This window comes from Lagopus leucura, unplaced genomic scaffold (genome assembly GCF_019238085.1).
Source record: "Lagopus leucura isolate 7727_CA_CO unplaced genomic scaffold, USGS_WTPT01 Super-Scaffold_100016, whole genome shotgun sequence".
In the NCBI taxonomy this organism is placed as follows: Eukaryota; Metazoa; Chordata; class Aves; order Galliformes; family Phasianidae; genus Lagopus; species Lagopus leucura.
The window spans coordinates 14,556,580-14,579,963 of NW_024962270.1; the positions used below are offsets into that span (position 1 = coordinate 14,556,580).

The following is a 23,384-nucleotide window of genomic DNA, read 5'->3' on the forward strand; positions in this document are numbered from 1 at the left end:
GCAGCATCAATCCAGATGAGTTTTGGCCTTGTTATGTGTGTGGGGGGATGTAGTCTACTTTTCAGGGCGCTTGTGAGCTCGTTTAAAGCATGATTATTAGCACCAGAAAAGAATTAATCGAATGCTGCTTTTCTCCAAAGAACAAAAAGGATGGCAGGGGATGCTGCAAGCCCCTCGTTTCTGGGGGCAGCCTTCACCAACAGCTTTGGAAACAGAACAAGGAACGCTGAAAGCTGAGGCCACTGGTTGAGAGGTCTGAAAAGAAGGCGCTTCCGTTCTTCTAACACATCTGTTTTTCCCATCCTGAGAAATGCTGGGCACATGTGGAGCACTGAGACTGCTTATGACAACATCAGCTTCCTACAGAGCAACTAATATTTAACAGTGCAGTGTAGCATCGCTTCTGCTCTCGGGGAATGAGTCATTTTGCTTACTGATTCCTCCACTTTCGTCTCTTCCTCCCGTTCTTTCCCCCATCACTTTATAACCAGACTTATTTGGAACCCTTGTAAGACAAACGCCGTTTCTCCTTGGCGGGAGGGAAATAAAACAGCACACTTAACATGGTTATATAAGACACTGCTACTCATGCCTAAAATGAGGTCATTTTGATTAATATATTTATCTGCTGCGCAGCTGTAACAGGAGATATAACTGTGGTTAAAAGCACCGTTTTGTTTAGTCTCTTTGCAGTGCAGGATTCACTTTTCCCCAGACTGGATGGGAGCTAGTCGTTAGTTAATGTGCTAATTGGTGCCCTCAGGCCATCTCCTAGCCCTCCAAACTTTGGAAAATCCTCATGGTGCAGAAAGACAACTTCCTTTCTTTCTTCTGTTTTAAGAAACAGTGCAAGAATTCCTCATCATTACATTTTTTAAGAAATAATCCAGTGAAGTACATAAAAGCAGGAAAGAAAATGTGGGAGAAGTGAAGGTGCTGCGAGCTGTCAGGGACAAAGAGGAGTTGAGCTCAGTGTGATAGAAATGGTGCACACAAAATGTGATTCCCCAAGGGCGATGGCGTTGCTGGATGACGGATACAGTAAAAAGAGCAGGGGGAGTGATGAAGGTAGTGACATGGGCTGGGAGAAAAGCTGAGCAGCATGCTGCCAGTGGCTCTAGCATCATCGATGGGAATCGCAGAGCTGGTAGGATTTGCTTTTGGAATACAAGCAGATGTATTTTTCTTTGGGGATGTGAATTGCCATTCTTCAAAGTTGTGACGCATTCGGTTCTATTTCAGTTTGATGACTCCTAACCAGACACATTAGGAGCTGCTGCTCAGAAGCCAGCATTAAAAACACTGTGTTTTTCTCTTCCCTTCTTTCTGGCAAAAAGCTCATTATTCAACTGCTTTCTCTAACCTCTAGTTACCCTGGTTGCATAACTGGAAAGCAGCATCCCACCATGCACTTCTGCGACCCAGTTGTGCCTTTCCAGGAGTGACTTTATGAGTTATGAAAGGTGTGTCTGCCAAATTGCTACAGAAACATTTACTCTACTGACCCTGATTTCCCAAATATTGAATAGCCGGCGTTCGCTCAGGAGTTTCAGCATCAAGCGTAAAGAAAATGAATTCGGCTCTGTTGAAAATGCTTCTGTATGTTCTTCAGCCGTGGTGGAGCTTGGGCTTCTCATTGATTAAAAAAATATATACTGGTAGAAACCGTTTTTAAATCGTGAATGCTTCACTAAACCTTCAAAACAAATTTCAGCTGGTACGTTCAGTGCTAACAGTGACAGCGCAAATCATTGAGTCATCCATGGAAGAGACTGAATGCTAATTGCTCTGTTGAACGAGCTTACAGTCTAAATGCTGGTGTTCTGAATTCAGAGCTTCTAGATTGTCTGCAGACCTGCTAAAATCCTTTCACACTGTGGTGCCACCTATTACTACATTTCCTCTGCATGCCAGAGCCTCCATGCAGATGAAGCTGAACTTCTCATCAAACGCATAGAGAAAACCATTTATTACTAGTGTTACTTTCACAAAATCTTCCTGCAGCTCGTAGAAAAGACAAAAAAAAAAGCCACTTTTTTTTCCTCCTTTTTCATCATATAATACAGCATAAGTCAGTTATATAAATAAAGCCACTTACATAAATAGCTTAATTCTCCTTTCGCTTATAGCATTACAAGTCAAGAGCAGATCTACTGTGAGAGAAGATGCCATGCTGGCACAAGGCTGCCAGCAACAGCACGCTCTGGCTGTCAGTTCTGCTTTAACTACCTGAAAGCTGTCCATGAGAAGAGGTAAACTGTGGCAGCTGAGGGCTGTGCATGCAAACCCTGCTCTTTGCTGGTGCTCTGGTTCTCAGGTAGCCTCCATCAATGCAGAGCTTCACAGAGCGGCTAGTTGTAATACAGCTGGGGAAGAAGGCCAGGTGACATTACCACCCTCTAGGAAGAACCATTTCATCTGTTCTGTTGTGGGATTTCTGGAGTTCTAAGTGGCTGCTGATAGAAAACGTGCTCAGTTTGAAAGCAACACAGATTTGAGAACAGTGACAACAAAGCCCCGCCACGCGGTCCTTTGCACCCTAAGTTTCTTTTTTCCCTTTGCGCGCGTGGCCAAGATGGCGGCAGGCAGCACCTCACGTTTAGAGACAGAAACATGGCAGTGCTTTAACTCAGCTCTACAGAGAACTGCAGCACATTGGGAGACGTCCCAGCACTTTGTGACACTTCACTAAGAGAACTAACAGCACGTCACAGCTCACTGCCCGCACTGAGCGAGGGCAGAACAGCCAGGCACTGCTGTGGGCCGAGCCCTGATCACAGCCCAGCCCTCATGGCTGCGGCATTAGGAACCACGCGGGGCACGGAAGTGCTTTGCCAGGAACTGCTTTACGCTGCTTCTGCTTTTTGGTGATCGCTTTAAAGTGAGACATTAAGTAATTGACTTCAGAATACTTCATGAGTCCCTTGAATCAATCTCTTCTAAAGCGTGCTGAACAAATAGAGTTGGGAATTACATTTGCTACCCCAGATTTGTTTTATTTATTTTCTGCTTTAAACTACAACTAAAAGCCATTCTTAATTAAGGCTTTCAGAATTAAAACTGAGAACTGAAAGGAATCATTTATCTGCCGTGTTCCCAAGCAAAGCTTCAGCTTTGGCTGTTTCTTGATGTAAAAGCACTTCAACCAAAATAGTTCCCTGCTCAGATTCAGATTTTTGTTATAGGAAACCGCAGCCCTGACATAATTAGCTGTTGGCTTACTAAATTCAGCCTTCAGGCTGTGCCCCGCATTCTAAAATAAATGCAGGACCTGAGCAAGCTTACATAAGAGAGCAGCGAGGTGATCTCTGGTGCCACAGGTGACAGGATTGGAGCAGCAGAGCGCAGCCACAGCACTCAGCTTGTCTGGTGATGAGGTGAAGGAGCAGCCCTTACATATCTCTAAAAGCTAAACTTTGGTGACTCTTCCATGTTTTCAGCAGGATAAAACGTGGAGCTGTTCTCTCAATCTGGGGTTTATGAACAAAAGTCCTCTTTTTCAGCTTTTTTCTGTAAGCTGGGGACTTCAAAAGTGCTACAGAGCTTTCAAGCTGAACGTCACGCTTTCATGGGTTCACCGGCACAGCTTAACAAGAAGCTGGGGCTCACTTTTCCTGGCCAAGGCTACGCATGGAAGGCAGCCTAGCTCGTTTCTAATCACAGAAACAGGGGCAACGACTCACTAAGGCAAACAGCACAGGAGGCACAGAAGCACACCTTCTGGAAGCCAGGCTCTCAGCTCTTCCCATTGCCCCTTCTCTTCTACAGCGAAGATCGAAAGTGTTCTGCAGGTCCCTTACAAAGGCAGAGTTTTGGGCAACCGCCTTCCTTCCTGTGGGTTCCTCCCTTCACATCAGATTCTGCTGTGTGGCTGCAGGGCCTAGGATTTGTTCTTCGTCCCTTTTTCTCTAATACCTAAAAAAAAGCAGCTCCTGTGTCAACAGTGGTTCACACCTGACGTACTTGGTTATGCAAGCCAAAGAGTAAAGAACACAAAAATTTTAATTAGCAAACAACGCTTCACACAGACTTTGTTGGTACAACATAATTGTAAGTACATCTACAAACAAATACAGGATCTTTGGACTATGATTTTTTTTTTTTTAAATATTTTATATGACAACGTGAACAAATCTGGAAAAAAAAAAACAAAGTACTTCAACCTTACGTTGAGGTAGCTGAACAGTGCCCTGTTCAGTGGCATGAGAGTTTCATTTCAAGTTCGTTACAGTGCACAAAAATGATGTTTTACAAACAAATGGAATATACAGGTCAACAAAGAGCTTTTTATTTAGAATGGCTTGAGAGATATATATTTCTGGCACTCTTATAACCACGTAGCTTGATGGAACTAAATTGGACGAGTATATGGTGCCAAATTAAGACATCTTATACAGATAGTCTGTTCCTCCCCATTTTTGTACTTCTCCATCCCCCACCAGGGAATTACAGAAGCTAGTACATTGGTTTTGCTACACTTCTGCTCTGTAAACCTTTGATCTGCAAATTTAAAGATTGAAAGGTGCATATGCTCATATTTATAAAATATATGGCTGTGACTCTCTTAAAAAGCTCAAGAATGGCAATAACAGAATACAGGCACTTCTATGTGAGGGTTACTTTAGACCTTAGGAAATTCCACTCTTTGTAAGCAATTCACATGACACCTGGATGAGTAAGTCAACATAATAGCTCCATTTTTTTTTTTAACTGTTATTATTTTTGAAGTATTACCCACCATTTTAATCCTGACAAAGCAGATTCATTCTTGTACCCAGACCACATTTATTTAACAGAGCATCTCACAACAGCGACTTGACTGAGCTACCACCTTGCTGTAGCTTTCAAAGATTTTCCAAAGCTGCTTTGGACTGAGCCCCAGACCACCACATCTTGAGGACGTGCTGCACCACTTACAAGTCAGGCTGCAAAGCTGACAATACAAGCTCAGCCCGTTTTGCTTTCACCTGATGTAGGGCTCAGGGGACAGGAAAGCACTGCCCTCAGTGCATACAGTTCCAGTGGGGCTGGTATGCATGAGAAAAACTGTAAATAATTTACATGTATTTTTTAAAAGTAAGCTTCTGAATGTGTCCTCCATTCCTAAGCACTGCATTTCACTACAACTGCTGTCTGTCACTAACTTAAACACCAGCAAAACTTCAGCACCAAGCAGGATTCACCAAAAGACTGTCTGAATAATTTCATAAAGCTCTTTCTTCACAGTGCAGGTGAAACCAGACCTGCTGCATCCAAATCTCAATGACTTTATTTTCATTAAAGTTTGGGTGAGGAGACCTGTGCTTCAGGTGTTCTGCTCACAAGCAGCAGCACAGGAGAGAAGCTCTGCTCAGCCATGCAGTGTGACAGCTTGCCTCTTATTGCTACCACTCATGGAAGAGATCAGCACTTAAAGATGAAAAAAAGAGGACTATGTAACTAAAACTGTTTTAGCATCAACTGGAACTAAAACCATCAATTAGATTTTATCACACCAACTTATGATTTAATTATTAATACTAATGAACTGCATTCTACAGCTGTGTCTGAGCTCAGTCAGGTTGTACAATTTAACCTGAAAATGCAGCTGTGCCCCAGGTTTACTGTCAAAGCTCTCCATGCCCAGCTAACAGCTGTTCTCACAGAAACCGCTCCTGCACAAGGCAACGTAAGTCAACGTTACTATAGAACTCTGTAAGCGGGAAAATTAATGTAATTTCCTTCAGAAAACCCATCTGTTTAATTAGAAGGTAAATACGTGCTGAAAAAGTTAGAAAGGTGATACAGCCAGCCTTTGCTATTTGATGTGTTTTGTTAAATCTTTCATTTACAGAAGTGTGAAGAGATTTCAAATGAATGAAGTACATCTCACAAATGCAAGCTGTCACTTTCAGGAGGCCTCCAGCTGCCTGGATGGCTCACCACCATATCCTACAGGAGACCAGCACTTGCTTGGGTCATTCTATTATTGGCTTTACTCTCCATCACAGGAAAAAAACTGATCACATTTCTATGAAAATGGAATAACTTCTGATTTTACACAGTCACTTAGGGTCTAAGGAAATGCCTTTCCTTGAAGGCAATAGTAGGAAGCCTATGGATTACTTATGGCTTCACTACAAAAGAATAATCACTACTTCTAGCCACAGAGGAAATGTAAATCCAATAAGTGCTTTTTTTTTTTTCTTCCTTTTTTTTTTCTTTTTAGATAAATAAAAGCAAGAGTGGTTGAAATAAAACAAGTGCCTAGAATGCAGTGAATAAAATACCAGCCCCAGTTAGATGTAATCAATGTAGTTTCTATAATTCAAATTAAGGTGTCTGAGTCTGCTCAGTTGTTTAATTATGCCTGTAATAAATACTGCATTTACAACTTTGTGCCAATTCCATACAGTTGTTGTTCAGAGCATGTATTCTATACGCTGTTCATAGAGAAGCATGGAAAGCACCACCTACAGAAGATGCCAGGAGTGCAGCAATCTAGCAGTATGGAAACGAGCTGTAGCATTTCTAGAGCAGCTAAATGCCAACACAGGGTACATATTCCATTTGCATAACGAAGCTGAATTGTGTCTGTCTTCCATTCTTTGGTACCCTTATGGGAAAGTGCTATAAAATTTAACAAGAGGGGGAATAAAAGATATTACAGAAACCTGACAGTACAGAAATTACTCTCAATGTATATTTCTGATGAAAGAATGATGGTGAGAAATAAATCACACATGGAAAACTGACACTAATTTCTACTGCACTGTTCCATAAAGGCATGGAATGGGCAACAGTGCTGTCCTGGGTAAAAACATCAAGAAAAATTGTAGCATTCCACAACAGTTTGTTTTCCCTTCCCCCCCCCCAACTGAAATTAATGAATGTCAATGTTGGCCCCATGGAAGACGAGCTCCAGAAGCTGGTAGACAGAAAGCAGTAAAAAGTGCAAACAGCTTGTTGATTTAAAGCAAAAAGCAATTGATGCTATTCTCATTTTTGCCTTGTTTTTACCTGCCTCATTAGCTAGAAGCGATCATCCAAAAATTCACTTGTTTTCCTTAGCAGTTAACTACTATTAGCAACACTACCCCATCTCTGCCTATAGAAATGAGGTGGCTGGGCAGAGACTTGAAGCTAACAGAAAGCTGAACATTGGGGTGACATAAACAGCATTTATTACAACATATTCCTTCTCATGTGGTACAAACTGCCCTGTTAGTCCTGCAGTTGAAAATAACCCTCCCTCCACCCGCATACAAACACTCCAAAACCAAATCCCAGACACTCCAGAAGTGAAGCTAATCTCAACAGCAACCGGAGTTGATATAAAAAAATAATTAAAAAAAAAATCTGTCTGTCTACAACAAAACACCAATACTTCCAGTTTTGTTTTTAGAAGGGTGAGCCTTCTGTCAGCAAATCCCCACTGCCATCAACTGATCCATGCCTTGGCTTAGCCAAGCACTCTGACACCTGCACTCACGGTTAAGGATGCGCTTGGCTGCGCTGTGCTATCAGAGCCATAGTTACAAGCAGAGAGTCAGGATCCAACAACTGTGCATGAGCTCTCAGTCTGTGTATTCAAAGACATCACAGCAGGCTGCTTTGGGAGGAAAAAAGCCTTCTTAGGCTACAGTAGGACCGGGGACAAATAGAAAAACATTCCAAGTATTTGAACAGAAATAGCTGAAAAATGATCAAAGCAGTTTTTTGTGCACTGCTAGAATCATCATTCCCCCCTTCCCCCGTTGTACATACAGGATAAAAACACTATAAATAGAGCAGCTCACTTTCCTATAGAGGATGAACACATAAATAACACATTTCGAAACAAAAAATCATAGTGCAAAAATAAATTATCAAACGGAAGTCGTGAACATTGTTATACACAATGCTATATAAAACCTGATCCATTTGGAAAAGACCACGCAGTTCATTGAAATAATGCATAAACATTATTAATTCTGCTTCACATTAAACTGCACAGTTCACCCTTTACCCACTACAAAAAAAAAAATAAATTAAAAAAACCTCTTAAGCTTTTTAAAAGGTTTATGGCAAACAAGATCACTTTTTGTTTTATCACATTTGTTATTAATTTAGCAGTGCAGTAATTGAATAATCATCTCAGAAATCGAGTTCCAAATGGAAACTAGTAAAGTAACCATAAACATCCCTTGCTCCTTTTAACTTATTTTCTCTGAAATTCAGGCTGGAAACATTCAGACACAAATCTGTAAGACATTACTGCAGTCAGATGAAGTTACAAGAGACACTCTACAGTCGAGCACTGCGGGAGACTTCACAGCTCTCCTCACCATCACCGCGATCTTGTACGAGACATGAATGTAAGGACACGTCTGATGCCATTCAAGCGGTCTTTGAGGGATTTCATGGCAAGGAAAGGGAGCTGGGCTCTGTTCTCAAGTGGAAGGACAGCTAGGACCCACCAGCACCAGGCTGGCCCGTTAGGGTTAGCCTGCAGTAAGGGGAAAGAAGCAGAAGTTGGAATACAAGTACATGGTTAGGGCTCAGCTTTGCAGGTTTGCTTTGAAAACACACCATCTTGATAGCAGACTAGCAAGGAGGGATCTTACTGCTAGCCAAATGGCTTGTGAGTACAGCTTGACCTGAAACAAAAACTGCAGCCAAGCTGTACTTTTTTTTCTTTTTTTTAAAGCAAAAAGTCTGTAGGTTGGCTTTCTACATTTTTTTCCCTAATTCATTATATGATTCAGTTGTTTGGGATACCTATGTCCCTTCTTCGTACTTCATACTTGTTTCATATTTAATTTCTGTTGTTACATTCTGTTCTTTCAGGACCCCTGCAATTTGCAGTCCTTGAGCCAGAGCAATGAGTTTCCTTCCCCATTTTCTCTTACTCATTTAATTGGGGAAGTAGAGTAGGCAAAAAGGCATTCACATCTCCCGGGATTCATTGTGTGGGTGAAGTACTCTCAGGAAGTTACCAACATTACGTATGAGCTTTCTGTTCACAATAGTGCTGCTACTGGTGCATGGCAACATAACCCAGATGCTCTGCTTACGCAGGGTAAGTGATGAACATTCTTATTTTTCCTCACTGAAGATGATGCTTCCCAGCTTATCAGCTATCCTTGCTACCCGTGTCTCTGAAGTTACATAAGCCACTGATTCTGGATACCTGTGGGTCAGGATCCTTAGCTGGCATTGGACCAAAGTGACTGAGAATTCTACTCTTCAGTGCTTGCTTGAGTGAATTAAACCACATATATGCCTGATCGTAGACAGAATCATGGAGAACAAGCAGTGCAGCGTAGTCTTGTCCTTGCACCTGAAATGAGATGGGGGGAGGTTACTGTTACTGTGATCTGCCTGCTGGGGAGGGCACAGTGTTCGTTTTCAGGGCTTCTTGGGGTGGGGAGGGACAAAGGAAACAAGCAAAAAGTACCAAGGGAGTTCTAAAACAAATCAGGAATGCTAGCTTTTCTTTTTCTTCCCTAAAAACAAACTCATTTATCCATTACTACCCTTTTTATCTCATGTTCCAAAGCAAAGGCACACATTTGCAGGACAAGCACCTCCGGAATGCTATGTGAAACATTTTTTTCATAAACATCACACAACACAGAACAAAAGATTATGAAAATAGCTGAAGTTCATTTAGCACCTTCTCTATTACAGAGCTATGACATCTCCCAGCTTTAACCACAAGTTAGGAAATACCACGGATTGGTTTACTAGAACCTGTTCCACAAAAAAGTTCACCAAATACATGGGCTCAGAATTTCAAACGTCACACAGCTTAAATATTTCTGCATTCACCTTTTGATCCTCGATGTACTCAATATCTGCTGTGTTGTAGCCATCACGCTGGCTGTGCTGTATCACCTTAAATCTCCTTTTGCCAATGCTGTCTACAACAGAGCGACCATCAGCAAAGAATTCAACATTTCTTATCTCCAGAATGCAGCCATAATCTGCAAACCTATTTAAATCAGAACAAAAGCAAGTAAACAACTCTTACTCTCTCCACCCTTAGTTCCAAAGAACTGCCATACAGCCACTGCCTACCACAAAGGTATTTACTGGTGTCAGCTCATTTCTATTGTTCATAGTACTGAGCTGCAGTAGCTCAAATTATTCAACGATTGTTTTTAAAACTTTCAGGAATATTCAGGCTGTCAGATCTGATTAACATTAACTACATGCTTTGGAGTACAGATCACTTCTTACGAAAGTTATACAGCTTGGAAACATACTTTGTCCATAACTCCAGCAAGTTCACACATTTTGTACAGAACAAGTGCAATTCACAATATTAGAACTACAGAAGGACTATAAATGTTATAAATAAAAAGCTTCCCCACATTCTCAACTGATGTTACTTCATAGGTAGGGATTTTGAGCATGTCATTCTTCTTTTTATGGCACATATACCTCGTGGGTACACTCACTAAAGATGTGAAGAAAGCTAAATGCGAACATTAAGGCCCTGGCTTTTAAGACTGCCTGTAAATGGCACGATGCAAATGCTCAGCTAACTCTTAGGAAGATACTGTTCTACCTCTGCAGCATCCAACATGCTCAGAGCAGTGAAGACAGAAGTGCATCCCAATAGTTTAACTATTTTCCAATTTTAAAAACACACACCACCATACTTTACTGCTGTTTGAACTTGATGGCTTGTGACAAAGCATTACAGAGATTTCAAGAGTGGAAAACACACTTCCTTTCCATGTATTTTAAGAGGTCTGAGGCTCAACTTTGTGCAAGAACCCACAAGCTCCATATGCTTCAAGAATAACAGGCAGCTGTATTAGGCAGAATCCAACTGCTCAGTGGAGTAACTCCAGCCTTCTCCATGTCTTTAACTGGTAGAGAAACTTCCTCTACTGGAGAGCTACGAGAGATGGCCACAGCACAAGCTCATCTGCACCTCTCTCCAAAAAGCCTTGCTCCAGATTAAGTGGGGTAGACCAGATGGTCCAAACGTGCTGCTCACTCACCCCTTCACAGGGTCACTAATGCACATCCCAAATTGCTTGGTGCCAGTCTCCATGCACCTTCGAATCATCAGGCGATAACAGGGCTCAAAGATGTGCAAAGGACATGGGACTGTAGGGTAAGCCATTGTGCAGACAAATATGGGAACATTCTTATTGAGGCTGTAAGAAAACACAAAAAACACAACCAGATGACATTTTACCAAAATACTGACAAGCTATAAACCACATGCATTTCATGCAAGAATGTTCTTTAGAATTTTCCCTACTCAGTAATTTCCAACCCCCAGCCAGTGAAACTGCTTTCACCCAGTGTCTTGCTCTGTGGCTTTCATGGAAGGCTACCAAGAGCAAACATTACATTTACAGCTTGTCTAAAAGCAACATCCCAGATTTCTTCTCCTGTTTGTTGCTTAACACAGTGTGCTCTGAGTAAGCATAAAAACCAGATGATTTCACCAGGACCCCATTCTCTTTAAATCACTGATATCAAAGATGAAGCTCTGGTGTCAGCATCTATTAAGTGGCAACCAGCCCACAGGGCTGGGATGGGATCTGGATCCTATCAGCTCCCTTCCAGCCCAAGCCATCCTGTGGTCTGAGCGCATCCTGCAGCAGCAGGAGCCATTTGTTAGCTAACAGCAATCGGATCAGAAGAGGACTTTAAGGAAATGGATTACATACTTGGAAAGCTCTGCTATTTCCTCTTCATAAATCTTTCTTCTTTCAGTGAGTTCCTCTGGAAGATATCTAGCTATTAACTCCTCCATTAGTACTGTTTTGCAGTATTTCCTCATAGCCAAGCACTGCAGAAGGAAGCAAACAAAAATCACAGGCAGTTACACATAGTGCCTAACATTTCAAAGTACACACACAGCACTCATCTGTTAGCTCCATTTTCTTATGCCTACAGCACAAACCTATTTTCTAAGCTTGCACCACCACTGAAGTTATTGAACTATTCCTGATGCTGGGGGCATTGTCTCAGATAACCTGTAGACAATCTGCCCTCTCTTCTCAGACGTCCCAAATACAGGAAAGGTCTGACCAGACGAGACCATCCAAGCTCTGTGAGTCACAGGAATCACAAAGACATTTGCAACCACCTTTTTCTTAACTTACACAAAGCTTAATTTGAGTTTGGAGGGTTTCTAAAGGTGCTGCTTGATCTTAATTCTGTGCCCTTGAATATATGCTGAGAACATCTGAGTTTCATTACCTCTGAGAGCCCTTCTTTGCACAGGGGACATTTGGGGTTGTGATCCAGGCATCTCTCAAGACATTTGAGACAGAAGGTGTGTCCACAAGGCGTGGTGACAGGTTCATAGAAGAGCCTGGATTGGGAAATCCAAAAACAAGACCACAACAATATCGTGTACCAAAGTAACAGAAAGAGACGTTACCAAAAAAAGCTGCATTTATCCACTAATTTAGCTACTGACTGCTCTACAGGTAAAGTTGTTCCTTGTTTTTCACTTCTTCATCCAACTCTTGTCTTTATTCAGCTTACACTGTTTGTTATTGCTGTCTAATGTGAAAGGCAGCCTCTGAGCTCAGATTGCAGTGCATGTGATGTGTGCAGCTTCAGGTCCAAGCTTCATTTTATTCAACACAAGTGATAAACAGAAAATGAAGCCTAATCATCCAACTTTTTCTAATGAAATTGAGCAACACTTACACAACCAGTAGTATGGAACTCATGTGGGTACTTGGATGTGCAGAGCAAAGCACAAAACAGTCATTTTGCAGCAACAGGCCAGACAAGTGACTACAAAAAAAATGGATTATTACCAACTCTAACCTGGACTGGGAAAGCAGTTCTGTTGGAATAGATTGTTTTTAACCTTCAACCTGCTTGTCTGGAAAAGCAATTATATTAAGTTCATGTTTCAGCTAGGAAAATATTTCAGTCCATAGGGCCAAGATTTCAAAATAGCTCAGGGTCTAACCTGCTCATCCCAGGTACCTCTGTGGCACTTATTTCTACATACAGATTTTTGGCTTATTACAATTATGTGGTATTGCAAAGTGAGGTTTCCTTGACAGTAAGTACGTCTGACAGATGTAAATTATTTAAGTTCTTTTTTTCTTTTTAAATACAAAACATTCCAAACTAGAAAGGAAACTCTGGCATATATTCCACAGCATACTGTCTAAGCACTTCAGGGTCTCAATTAGTAATTCTCCTAATTTATCAAGCTTATGAAAGCAGCAAACTAAGTTCCATTATACGCATGGATGTTATAAACCCATATTTATTAGTACCTTTAACAAGATGACTACTTGTACACTGGCTCCTTACAAAACTGCCACAGCCACCTTATTAAATGTCATTAGTAACTGCAAATATTGACATTTAAAACAACAGAACACAAAGAGGCATCCAAAAAGCCACACCTATTACTGCAATGGGACTGTATGGTTGAAAATCCTCGTTAGCTGCTTTACGAACAGAAACCTCACTGCACTATGCTATTGTTTGAACTACAGCAAATGTCAGACTGCATTGTTTCAGGGAGCACTGGTTTGTAAATGTTATTATTTGGTAGCTGTTAGTGGATCTGAAGACAAGAAATTCCAGTTGAGATGAGTGATCCTGCTCTGCCTCCACTGAAGCCACCAGCAGCTTTCTGCTAAGCAGCAGAAAATGAGCATCCGTTGCTGTGAGCACTGCTTCCTCCCTTCTCCCTGCACTGCTCCAAGCATTGCTTATTCTCTGCTTGCTGCTGGAGCTGCTGTGGATCGATAATGTTTGGGCCGCTTCGCCAGACAAGTAGGCTAATAGCAGCTCCCTGTGTGCAGGTCAGTGGGTTACTGGGTAATCAGTCCAAAGCGTCTCCGCATCCAAATCCCTAAAATACTCTTGAAGAACGTGGCAGGAAGTAATTATGACCTATCTGCATTAATAGCATGATGAAAGTCTAGTGACAGACTGTCCTCATTGTTACAGTGCTGCGAAGCTGCTGCCCTGCAGACGTCAGGTCCTGAGTGCACCCACAGCCACAGAGCCAGCAGTCCTCAAGCTCAACGCTTTCAGGAACGCATGCTAGTCTGCCTGTTTCTGATTTAACAGGGGATGAGGAAGTAGGGCTAATTAAATTCATTAAAAGCATCTGAAAAGCATTTTGTGGACATGATTCTAAACATGCAGTCATTAAAAGCAGCTCGGACCCATTGTGTGGCTTTCTGCAAGAAGGAAGTTCTGCTCTTAGCAGTACCAGTGTTTTGACAGCTGTGTACACTTCTGGAGCACGTTTCAGCTGCAGGCACACGGAGAGAGAGGGGGCACATCTGACTTACCCCAGGCAGAAGCAAGCCTTTGCAGATTTTTCCCTCAAAGATGTTAGTGTTTCAAATAAAAGCAGGCAACCCCCTTCACCAGCATACAGCAAAGCACAGCAGAAACATGTTTGCCCCGTCACAGCCCTTCAGAAAAAAATCCACAAAGCCACCTCCTATTCAAGTAATATGGTGCAAGATGAACCAAAACATATTGTACAGATAAAACTGAGCCAAACATGAGTGGCACAAAGCAGAAATCAAGACCCTTGTAAAACATCTTCTCTATTTTCTACAAGAAATTTGTAACAAAACCCCTTTTTTAACTTTTTTTTTTTAATATAAAACAGCCATCAGTAAAATAGATGACAACTCAAGAGTTTTGTTTTTAAATAAAGTCATTGCTGTCCTTAAGGCTAGATCTGTTATTTAACTGAAGGAAGAGATCGCAAGACTCAGTAACAAAGGAATTCAGCACATCTGTTGAGCAACACAGGAAAAACATGCTCCTAAGATCCACCTTGTTGTAACAGCAAGAACACTATTTTATATGCAGCTCATAATATTCATTAGCTATTTCATGCACTACAATATCATACACAGCTCTGTAAACTCCAAAGGAGAAACCTGTGGCTGTGTGCACTGCACCAGTGGTGGGTGCATGTAACTGATGGGAAGAGGAAATGTGACAGCTCCACTAACGTGCTCAGCTCTCACTGTGACCTCATGTCCTTCCCACTGCCAACCTGGGGCAGCCCAACCTTTCACCACGGTGCTGAGAACCAAAGGTTGAGAAATACATCAATGGAAAAATAATTCTAATAAAGACCAGTTTCAGGTTAGTGGGAAAACTACATACCAGCTGAGCTAGAAGTTACCTAGATTGTAAAAGAGGAGGGGTTTTCTACAAGCTCAAGACATCCATGAGAAAATAATGGATACCTCATGCACAGGGAGCAATCCAGATCTGATGGATCCACAGATTCAAATGGAGTATGTTGCCCAGTGCTACTTCCCTTGGTATCGACTGTATCTAGCAACAACAAGAAGAAAACACATTACCATATGACTGCACACTGCTGGGAAAGCACATCCAGCCTCTGCAACTACAACCAACTACTGATGTTTAAACTTTGACGTGCAAGCTGCTGAACCACTGAGCATCACTGCAGTATCTCCTACACACAGCATCACATCCAGCTCTGGCACAAGTAAGCCACCAGTCCTTAACTGCAGTGACACTACATTGACGTGCAGAGCACTGAATTTAGTGCTGCATTAACAGCACCAAAACACCCTGTGCCAGAAGTATGACAGGGGACAGGTTTTTCTGTCACACCACTGTAAATATATCCCACACTATGAAAAAAGGCTGCACACCAGGTGTTCATGCAAACAGAACTCATGCTTTTAAACTTTTTTTTTTTTTAAACTGATTCAGAAGGTGGCAAAAGCATGCATGGCATTAATGTTGCTCACAAAATCCAGCGCCCTGCCAACAAACAAGCAATCATCTCAGCTCCCCTAGCTGCCTTTTTAGACTAGCACTTCTACAAGAAGCGTTCCACATCGTGCCCTGATTAAACTAATGAGAAAATATAAAAAAAAAATGAAGTGCAATTTGGATCCTTCTAGGCTTTTATGCAAGCAAAGATTCCACTGATGGTACCTCAGTTCCACATACCTTTCTTCAGGAGCTTGCAGGGCACCTCTGCAGCCCTCGCCTCCTCCAAGCAGCCTTTCCTTTTCAGGAGGCCACGCTTCTCAGACACGAGGAAGGCAGGCTCTGGCACAGAGGTGGGCTTGTTCTCCTCCTCTGAGCAGTCCTTTCTACTCTCTGTGGTTTGCATGGACTTCCTTAAACTGCCAGAATTAGTTATGTTTGGTTCCTCTTGAACAGGAAAGCCCTTTTTCTGTTCCACATTTACCTGTTCAAAGAGAGAGCTGACATTAGAACATCCACCTTCATCCACAAGGTAAGGAAAAACACCCAAACCTGTCAAGCCCTTCATGCTGTGGCTCACCAGGAAGGACTCTGTAGCTCAAGAAGAACAGTTTGAGGATTGCTCTGTAGGGGCATGGCTTTAATGTCAGATGTATGCAGACAATACCCACCCCCCAGCACCACTCAGTACTTTCAGCCCTCGTGTGTGGCTTTACTGCTTGCTCTTGGAACTCAATTTAGGCAGAGAGCCATCTAAAACTCAGGTTTAATACGCCGCTGTCACTTAATCTATACCTTAATAATCTAATCTTACTAATATGTACTGTTTACACCATGAGGATAAGGTACCAACCATCAAAATGACCAGAACTACATGAGGAAGCAGTATCAACACCAAATTGACTGCAGGAAAGAAGAGGCACAGAGCTCCTTTCTATGTGATGAACTTCTTTCACAAAAGATCAAACAACCATTGCTGCTCCTGTTGCAGCACAGAGCCACGGGACATCACTGTCTGCCTGTCACATCCACATCACAGGTGAACCCAAAAGCAGATACTGCAGTAATGTTTAACACGTAGAAAGATGAGAGAGCTGTCCCTCAAATGACTGACATCATGACCGGGTCCTATGGGAGGATTTCCTTTCAGAACAGTCGTTCCAGAAGGCACTGCTTATCCTCAGCAAGGCTGAGCAAAAACCCACCACTTCCATTTCCTAGGATCAGTCAAGTTTTCCCCTACAGGTACGGTATAGGGCAGATCATATCCTCACAGTTCAGGTTTTAATGAAGTCCTTACCCAACCCCGCTAACTTAAACCTTTCCAGCAGTTCTCAGTACTCTGGCTGTGAGAACAAACTTGTAGAGCAGTGTAAAACACTGCTAGCCCACAATGATCTCTCAACATATAGAACCTGAACACAGGATGATTTTTTTCTGACATAGGGTCAGTTACAGCTAAAACCCCAAATTTGGGCACTGAGGCCTTGGAGGGCATCCCAACCCACGCGGCAGAGGCTCTGTTTTCCTGCCAGTTGCTTGGATGGGCTACAGACAGCTCAATGCCTGCATGCATTTGGTGGAGAAGTCAGCTCAAGAGGCTTCAGCAGATCTGCATTGCTTTCTGTAAGGCAGTACATCAGAGAAAACACACCATCCCATCTCCCAGAGATGAAAAGGAAAGGCTTCCCCACGTGAACACAGAACACACAGCAAAATGAAGAACCACACAGCAGACTCATTCATTACCTTGAGCAACCTCTGCAGGGCATGGCTGGTGCCTCCAGATCCCACTGAACTTAGGAGGTTCCCCTTTAATCTAGAGTGATGTGACAACAGCTGCAGGATATCGGGTAAGTGTTCCTGAGCATTTCCCGGGATGAGTGAAAACAAACTAAGTAGAAGCTGTGATATAAAACAGAATACTTCACTGCTTAGTTCTTTCCTCGCAACCTCCACACGACAAAGCAAGTAAGAGAGTGGCTGACAGAAATACCATTCATTTGAAAAAACAAAAACCCTTTTAAAGAGCCCTTCTGACAGGGATGAGAGAAAAATGGCAAAGTTGGTGCAGTGTGGGCCCCACAGACAGATTTTGGGAGCTGAGTAAGACCATGAATCACAGACCACCCTCCAGTTACATGCACACCCTTGTCCTGTGGCTCAGTGCTCATCAGAAGTCCCAACACCTTGTTTTTGTTTTTCAATTCTTTTTTCTGCACATCAGAAACTTTCAGCAGCTTTTATGGAGCACAGAAAGCACTCATCTCACAGGCTTCACCCACATGCACTTACGTGGTTCCAATACACTAAGTTGCAACTATTTCTAATTCATTTATATGAGAATACCAAAAAAAAAAAAACAAGGGCAGCAGAAAAATGCCATTCCTTCGTTTGCTATCAGAAAATGGGTGAACTTGCATGAGCAGCAGCTTGCTGCCACTTGCAGTCACATTTCCAGTGATCATAAAAGAAACAGACTACGGGAAATTCATTCAAGAAATGGATTTCAAAATAGTGCTGAAGTGATCCTGCCGCAGTCTAAGGAAGCTGCATGACAGCTCCGATCCCACACCATGGACAGGCAGCTAGCAAGGGCAGAACACCACAGCTGTACCCAAAGGATCTGGTAAAAAGCAGTATGTCATTGTTATGCAAACAGCCTTGGAAACAGCCCAGGAAGACATTGCATCATGGATGAACTCTGTGTCACACAAGTCATTCTGTCGGCCATAATCAGCCATGTTTTCCTCAGATCCCCACTGCTTGAAATTGGGCGTCTTAGAGCTGCTTGGGGTCTGAATTCAGAAATGTATCTGAACATATGCTCTTCCTGCTCTAGTGCACTGCAACTCTCCCAGCATGACTATGAAAACAAATTATGATACAATGACAGCAAAACTCTGCACAGAACACTGCGGGGAAAAAAAAGGTACTACCAAATCCCAAAACCAAAACATGACCAAAAAATAAATCAGGAACTAGAACCCTATGCAAAGTGAGATAAAAGACCTGATTGCACTACGGCCACCCAGGTTATAAACCCGGTTACTTTCATGAGCAGTGCTTCACTGCAGGAGTGCCACAGTGCTCTCAGAGCATTCCAAGTCACAGCACTCCAATCCCAAAGCCGGGTGCGGTGCTGTGAAGGAGTGTGCAGTGCAATGAAACCAGAACGACTCTGTTTTTATTACCTCGAGGTGTCACTGCTGTGGTGCAAAGCCTTTCGGCTGCAACAACAGAGATCAATTGTCAAAACCCCCATTCACAGTAATTGTGGTATTACTTAGGAGGTGGACAACACAGCACAGCACATTGTACAGAATCCCTTTAAGAACACACACAACAGCCTTGGCCGTGACTGAAAGAAAAAGACAGCTTGCTGATCTGCTTTGCTGGTTTTAGCATTAATTATTAGCAGCAACCCTTCTAAACTATTTTAAAGCAGCTCTTCGCTGAGTGCTTCACTCCCCACCTTTGTCATAGCACAGCCGTGGTGGAGGAAAGCAGCTACTCCCAGCAGAGCATGACAAGTGCTGCGTGTTGGCTCAGCATCCCAGCCCCATGCAACACACCATACCAGCTCCCTCTTGCTCACTGGCAAGGTGGTGCCAAGCCATGAAACATGAGAAGCTTGCCAACAGGGAATCACAGAGGTCTGTGGGTGGCGATTATTAGCAATTCACTTTTACTTCAAGTTTGCTGGCGCTAACACTGTTTCCACACAGCATCTATCTGCTTAGTGCCTGCACTCTTGCTACCTCCCTACCTTCAAAGAAGGGGCAGAGATCAGCCCAAAAGTGAGCAGCAGTCAGGACAACCCTCCCCCCATGACTCTCTGCAGTAATGAGGGGGGATGAAGGAGAAACACTCTTACCCTATGATAGGTCACTGAAAACAATGCAGTTTGGATGATTTGGGGACCATACCTTCTGAGCCTCAGACTTGGCCGTCTTGTTCCCCACGTCCAGAGCAAGGCAGAACAGAAACTCTCTTAAAGCTTCTTCTGTTTTCCCTAGATTAGCCAATGCCTGGCCTTTCCTTAAGTGACCCTGCAATGAAACACAGCCATCGTTACAGCCTTTGTTTCTTCTGTTGTGGGAACTTGCACTAAGAACAAGGTGAAGCGACAGATCCTCCAAAGAGAGTTGGGCAGGGAGAGCTCACTGACATGGCTCCTCAGCCCGTGACGCAAGCAGTGCCCAAGTTTCACAGCACAATGATGAGAGCCCGTACACCTGAGAGCCCTAGCAGTAGAGCTGAGATGTTCTCTGGGCAAAACAATTCCCATAGTGTCCCTGAGCCCAGCTGCTCTTGGACAAATCTGCTCCCTCCACACTAAGGTTCTAACAAGTGATTGCTTTCTTCTATCAAGACAGAAGCACAGCACTCAGTTTTTAGAGACAGTTCACAGGCTCGACATCCCGGTGGGTCACAGACAGCAACACCAACTCCTCCTGCAGGATGACTGCTCTTCCTTAACCCCACAGAGCCCCAAGACAAAATTGCTCAGTGCCTGTGAGCCACAGGAGCCTCCCCAGCTCTGAGCAAGGAACGGTTATCCACCCAGAGCAGCACCCAGGTCTGCAAGCACAGAGTGCTGGGGCTCAGGACTCACTTTAAGCCAGTAGGGTTGCAGCCTGCATGCTGCCTCGGCATCGTGCAGCGCATCCTCACAAGCTTTCAGAGTCGAGTTAATCTGGGACCGGTTGCTGTATAGCAAGTGGTCATTGGGAGCTGCAGGAAACAAAAGTTGGTCGATTAACCCAGTTTAGAAGCAGTTATGTAAGCTTTACTCCTTAGAATTTTATTTTTAAACACGCGTCGCGCCTCCCAAATTGCACCGAAACCCAAAATAAGCAGCCCTGAAATAACTCCGTAGTAAATGAAATACGGAAACCTCCTTTGTGCAACTCCAGCGAAACGGCGGCGGCGTATTACATAACTCCGGGCAAATTGCATAAACGGGCACCGGGCGGGGAGCGACCCGTGTGGGGAGACCGGGCGGGCGCCGGCAGCAAGCGGGGACGCCACGACGGCCGCGGATCGCAGCGACAAAAGCCTTCGCTAACCGGGTTTGCGCACATTCAGCAGCCGCACGAGGAGCAGCAGCACGGAGCAGCGAGACGGGGCTGCGCTCGAAGCTCCGCGCTGCGCTTCGGCCGCCCGCGCTCACTGCGGAGCAACACGCCGCGAGCCCTCCCGTCCCGTCCCTCCCCTCCGCTCCGCAGGCGGCCCGGTCCCTCTGAGGAGCGCGGCGCGGTGCCGGGGAGCCCCGGGGGCGGCGGCCCCGCTCCCGCCCCGCGGTTACACAACGGCGCCGGGGGGGCGGGGGGCGGCCGGGCCGCGGGCTGCCACCTTACGCAACCGCCGCTCTCCTGACCCAGTTCCGCTTCGGAGCTCCCCCCGCCGCCCGCCCCGGGACCCGGCTCCGGCCGCCCGGGGACGCGGGCGTTACCTAAGCTGAGCGCCTCGTCGTACTTCTGCAGGGCGGCGTGCAGCTTCTTCTCCCGGTACAGCAGGTTCCCCTCGTGGCGGAGCTGCGAGGCCCGCACCTGCCGCGGGAACCACTTGCCCAGCAGGTTACTGAGGATGACGTTGACCCGCGGCAGCCGCCCGCCGCCCTCCTGGCGGCACAGCACGCAACGCGCGGCTGCCGCACGGTCCTCCCTCTCCAGGCACTTTTTGCAGAAGGTGTGTCCGCAGGGCAACGACACGGGCTCGAAGAGGAACCCCTGGCACTTGCGGCAGCGGCAGCCGTCCCAGTCCCGGGGCTGCGGGGCGCCGCTCCCGGCCGGCAGCCCCTCCTTCAGCCGCACGCCCTGCGCCAGGCACTCCACCAGCTTCTCCAGCTGCTCGGCGCGCAGCTGCCGCTGCCGGGACGCCAGCTGGTACAGCGGCAGCGCCTCGTGCAGCCGCCCGCCGAAGGCCAGCGCGTCGGCCCGCCCGAGCAGCGCCCGCCACTCGGGGCCGCGGCCGCCGCTCGCCGCCTCCGAGTTCTGCGCCTGCAGCGGCTCCGGGCGGGAGCCCATGGCGGGCGGCGTCTCTCAGCACGAGCGGGAACGTGAGCCGGGCGGGCGGCCGGGGGCGCCGAGGCGCGTGGGCTGTGGCGCCGCAGGCGCGGCGCGGCCCCGCCGGCCCATGCTGCTGCCGCCCCGCGCCGGGAGCGCCCCGGCCCGCCGCTTATATAAAGGGGGGCACGTGACGCGGCGCGGCCGCGCTCATTGGGCGGCTCCCGCAGGTTGTTACAAAACCGCCTGGTTTTGTAACCGCTGCCGACGCCCCGGTCCGCCGAGAGGGGCGGCCCGCTTCACCCGCGGCCCGTCTGCACTGGAGGCAGCCGGCGCCGTCCTGCGGCGTGCGTCCCGTCTGCGCTGTGCCATTCTCGGGCGCCGCTCTGCGCCGCGCCCCGGATCCGCCCGCGCTCCGCAGGTGCCCCGCGGCGCTCCTGCAGCGCTCCTGCAGCCGCGGTTCGTCGCTGTCTTAACGACGCTGAAGCCTTCTCACTGTTGGCTCGTGGCGGCTTTCGGACGGCGGAGCGGGGAGTTCGGCGGGAAGGGGCCACGGCCGTGTGGCCGCGCTGCAGGGGTGCACCTGTCTGATCCCGCCTGCTGACATCCCTGTTCTGAGGCTTTCTGCACCTGCCAAAAACTTGGCTTCCCTCCCTAAGGCTTTCGGATATATACACCTATAGCTCTGTACACAAAGTTCCCAAGCGAGTCCTTTAAGTAAACGAATAAAAGGGTTTATTGAATAGCCGCTGGCGTTAGACATTCTTCCCGCTATTGGCTCTGTCTGGCCTATTGGCACAGCACAGCACAGCCCGGTACGGGCTGATTCCAGGAAAGGAGCGCTGAACGACTCGAAGTCCGAGTGGAGCGATGTGCAGAACCACGAGCAGGAGCCGGCACGCAGGGGCGGGCATTTTCCTGAGCGAGCCGATGCTAGCAGCGCACAGTCAGCTCGTCTTACAACTTCCATGCGAGAAAGCCTCCTGTTATGAAAGAACAACAGCCTTAACAAAAAGAAAAATGTTTTCTCGAAGTCGACAGTTGTCTCTGTTGCAAAACGACCGTCTCGGCAGCCTTTCTGTGTGTTATTTTATAACCATTGTCCTGAAAACCACTATGAGTCAAAGCCTATTCAAGCGAGGGAAAGTGACATAACCGCTGGTTACCAGTAGCGATGCGATGACAATCCCTCTATCGGGGTTACGCCAGCAGTATTTGCACAGTTACATAGCAGTTAAAGAGATAAGAGCCGTGGTAGAAGGGGAGGTTTGCTAACAGCGCATGAATTCAGGATAGGGAATGGAAATAGATTATCATAGAAAATGTAATCAGATTTGTGTTCTGAAAGGAAGTTCCACAGCTTCTGTTTACAGCACATGAGAAGACAGGCAGGGCAGACTGCACAGCACAGGACGGTCTCAGAGGAAAGGGCAGCAGTGGTGCCTGCAAACTGCTAGTGGTGGGAGCTGTCTGCTTCTGGAGGGGCATAGAGCCACAGCTCTTTATCCAAAGCCCAAGATCTCGTGGATGGCCTGTGGGCAACAGGACTTCTCAGGAGAAACCAGCAAGCTCTGCCTCTGCTAGCTCCTGATGCGTGTTGTTTGGTGAATGTGTGCATTGCGTGGGGCATGCCAGGTGCAGAGTGAACATCACAGCCACTAACTCAACAGCACTTTA

At 45.7% G+C, this 23,384-nt stretch overlaps 1 protein-coding gene across 1 annotated transcript; it reads right to left on the reverse strand.

Annotated features, from left to right (window-relative positions):
- Nucleotides 1–3,984: 3,984 nt before the first annotated feature.
- Nucleotides 3,985–21,728, reverse strand: LONRF3 (LON peptidase N-terminal domain and ring finger 3). Its single transcript, XM_042876446.1, has 12 exons — nucleotides 21,155–21,728; nucleotides 20,315–20,433; nucleotides 19,626–19,748; nucleotides 17,446–17,601; nucleotides 15,937–16,180; nucleotides 15,195–15,285; nucleotides 12,193–12,307; nucleotides 11,658–11,779; nucleotides 10,977–11,135; nucleotides 9,793–9,955; nucleotides 9,152–9,301; nucleotides 3,985–8,467 (listed from the first exon to the last, which is right to left on the reverse strand). The coding sequence occupies exons 1-12, from the start codon at nucleotides 21,726–21,728 to the stop codon at nucleotides 8,309–8,311; spliced, it is 2,175 nt and encodes a 724-aa protein (XP_042732380.1). The 3' UTR covers nucleotides 3,985–8,308.
- Nucleotides 21,729–23,384: the final 1,656 nt, after the last annotated feature.

Coding starts and splice junctions, on each gene's coding strand:
- LONRF3 (XM_042876446.1), bottom strand. CDS start 21,728: ATGGGCTCCCGCCCGGAGCCGCTGCAGGCGCAGAACTCGGAGGCGGCG. Junction 16,181..17,445: donor CCCTGCAGAGGTTGCTCAAG/GTAATGAATGAG, acceptor CTCTTTGAACAG/GTAAATGTGGAACAGAAAAA. Junction 9,302..9,792: donor AGTACATCGAGGATCAAAAG/GTGAATGCAGAA, acceptor ATCTCATTTCAG/GTGCAAGGACAAGACTACGC.